We start from the raw sequence: 3,134 nt of genomic DNA, 5'->3' as shown, positions 1-3,134 counted from the left end.
GAATCATCACCCAAAATTTCCTTTATTTCATTACTAACATTCCTAGGCATTTCATCATACACCTTGGGTGCACTCTTATTATCATTTCCATTTTCTCTTAAAACATCATTATTAATTACCCTTCCATTCTCCAAGAAATCATTAATATCAAATACCTTGAAGGCTTCATATAAAGAAGAATTTGGATCATATTGAAAGCCAAAGAAATGGCTTCTTTCAATGTGTGAAAACTATACTGATGCCATGTCATAAACACATCTCTAATTTCTTGTTCAAGGCCATTCATAAAGAGGTATATAACATAATATTCACTAATTTCTTCAGAACTTTTAACTTGACTGAACAAAAATTCGAATTCCTCACAAAAGTTCTTAACCGTACCTTCTTGCCTTATTGTCACAATCTTTTCAATTGCTAATTCCATGGTTTAATTGTTGCTGTTGTGAAAATCAATGTTGAATTGTTGATTGCTGTATTGAATCTTGATTGTTCTTGTTGCCCTAATTCTTGAACAGTTAGATTCGTGTTGTCACTGTCGATGCTAACCCACAAGTCAGAGGAAAGAATGCTTTGATACCATTGTTACGATACAATCGGTAATCAAGCGAAGATCAATAAAGAGAAGAAGAAACTAAGAGAAAGAAGAAGTAAACTCAATTCATTGATACTCGTCTATTCAACAGATCCCGTATATGTATACAAACATATTACGGATATAACCCTAAACTATTAGTTATTTACACTTTAGTCCCTCTACTATTTGATACCTACCAGATTGACTCATTTACACCGTTAGATTTTACCCACATAACTTCTTGTGAAGTGTTTTTGACCATTAGATTTGAAAAATAAATTAATGCTTGATAAAATAAACTTGTTGCAATCCATTTGACACGTAACAGATTAACATAGCTAAACTAAAATAACTTATTTGTAACATAACGGGCCAAACTTGATAGCTTTTTGAAAGTTGCTTCACATGTAAAATCTTCAAGCGGAAAAGATAGCTGGATACATAATCAGTCTACAAAACTAGATATCACCATTCTTACTTTATTATGTTAACATCATGCTACAACATTTAAGATTTGGGAACACATAGGATACAATGATGCATACACTGATAATTAGTCTACATCATTTTTGTCTTCGTTGATTTCGTGGAGGATCACAACAAGCGCAACAATGAAAGCATAGTCAACGTTAGGATATACCGTCACAGCAAACGTATCTTTCCCAAGCGCGATGCTTTGAACCGTGTGCTTCTTGTGCATCTGCGTTTAAACGTCAATAGTCATATGTTAGTATCTATTAGTTAAAGAGTGTTTGTGGGGTTCTTTACTCGACTTCCATCGGCCTGATGATTTCCATTTGCAATCACTTGACCACAGAGACATGCCCATCTCTTAACGGTCAACTTAGACAAATGGGACTTTAAACATGCCCAATGATCCTCATTTGAGATGCTATGATCATTAAGACCCATCCGATTCTTAACATTTAAAAGAGTCAAACGGGCCATATATATGGTCTCCATTTGAGATCTCATGACTCGTGCTGGCAAAAAATTTTAATACAAACTTGTTAACATGACACAGAGGAATTAAGCTTAACAGGTTTCGTGTCATAAACATGTCGACACATCTAAGACACTATTAAAATTGTGTCCAAACAGGTCTTCACCCGGCTAGACACGATTATGCCTATTTTTATTTTCAATATTTTTGAAAATATATGTATGTTATGTATCGTTATTTAAGACTTTTATGGAGTTTTGTTTAGAAAATGTTAGGCATTGTACTTGAAGGATGTTAAAACTTTAGATCTTAAATTTGGTGATCTTTATTTTACCTTGTTATTTGTTAACTATATTAAACGTTCCGGATCGTGTAATGTCGTGTTGGATTGGGTTGTGCCGTGTCACTATAGGTAATATAACTCGTGTTAAACAGGGCGTGTCATGTAACACGTTTATAAACAGGTTCGTGTGTTCTTGTTTAAAGAAAATGACACGATTAATTTATCGTGTCGTGTTCTTGTTTAGCACTCCTGTTAATCGTCTTGTGTTTGACCTGCTTAACATGTTTAGACTTGTTTTGTCGCCCTACATCACGACCATTGAGACCTGTCTATCTATTAATGGTCAAATTACTCAAACGGGCCTTATGGTGTCCAATTGATATCTCATGACCAATAAAAGTTGTGTCCCTTAATGGTCAAATTAGTCAAAATGGACTTTAAACAGGCCTAACAGTCTGCATTTAAGATCTCATTACCACTTAGACCCGTTCGCCTCTTATTCCTAAACTTAAAATAGTGGTCAACAAGTTATTAACCATAGTCACAAGATCAAGAACAGGGTTTAATTACCTGAGCAACGATGGTATTGCCATCTCCAGCATATATGGTGCACGATCGGTCCAACCAGCTGCCTTTGACTTTGAAATCACAAACATTTTCTTTTTCATTATTCCCCAAGAACACATCAAGTGACGTCTTAAACTGGATCAAAGACGACTGCTTTGCACTGAATATGATATCTTTCGAATCCGAGCTATCTCCCCTGAACACCACCCATCTTTTGTGAACACTTATCAACTGTTCATTACATCAATCAACAAACTAATCTTATCAATTATTCGTTTTAACACAGGTTCTGTTAAAAAAATTGATCAAGCAATTATACTCTTTGTATTTATACTAATTTTATCAAGTACTCATCAAAACACATAAAAGCAGTGGCGGATCCGGATTTTTAGCCAGTGGGTGCCACAAAGGTTTAACTTAAAACGAGTCTGGTCAAAGTAATACATGTCAAACCAAAATTGGACGGGTAAAAAAGTTACATTAAATAAACAAAATACATATTGCAATTGACCTTTACGTGATTTTATCTTTTGAAACGGTCAATTATAGCCTCATTCGTAACACCTGCAAGTTCTTTTTTTTCATCGTTTAAATAGTGTAGAATTATTAATTATTAAAAAATGATACTTTGAATAAATTCATATTTTGGTTTGATTATTATAACAATCATATTAGAATCTAAATTAGCTAAAATGTTTTAGAAACTTAGAACCCAAATCACCGTTCCTCAAATGACAACAAAAATCCCATGCCTTTTGAATTTCGAG

At 34.0% G+C, this 3,134-nt stretch overlaps 1 protein-coding gene across 1 annotated transcript; it reads right to left on the bottom strand.

The window, feature by feature from the left end:
• Window positions 1-1,025: 1,025 nt before the first annotated feature.
• On the bottom strand, window positions 1,026-2,607 carry LOC143575243 (protein LURP-one-related 15-like; the record flags this gene model as incomplete). The annotated part of the gene is made up of 2 exons (XM_077059667.1): window positions 1,026-1,274; window positions 2,371-2,607. Coding segments are annotated over 2 exons (384 nt in total), but the record flags the coding sequence as incomplete, so codon positions are not given.
• Between the last annotated feature and the right edge of the window lie 527 nt (window positions 2,608-3,134).

Source organism: Bidens hawaiensis, unplaced genomic scaffold, assembly GCF_021521415.1.
Source record: "Bidens hawaiensis isolate Kalapana, Puna unplaced genomic scaffold, B.hawaiensis_p1.1 tig00027321_1, whole genome shotgun sequence".
NCBI lineage: Eukaryota > Viridiplantae > Streptophyta > Magnoliopsida > Asterales > Asteraceae > Bidens > Bidens hawaiensis.
Note: the sequence above shows the minus strand (reverse complement) of the source record. Positions and strands in the feature narration are given on the sequence as shown.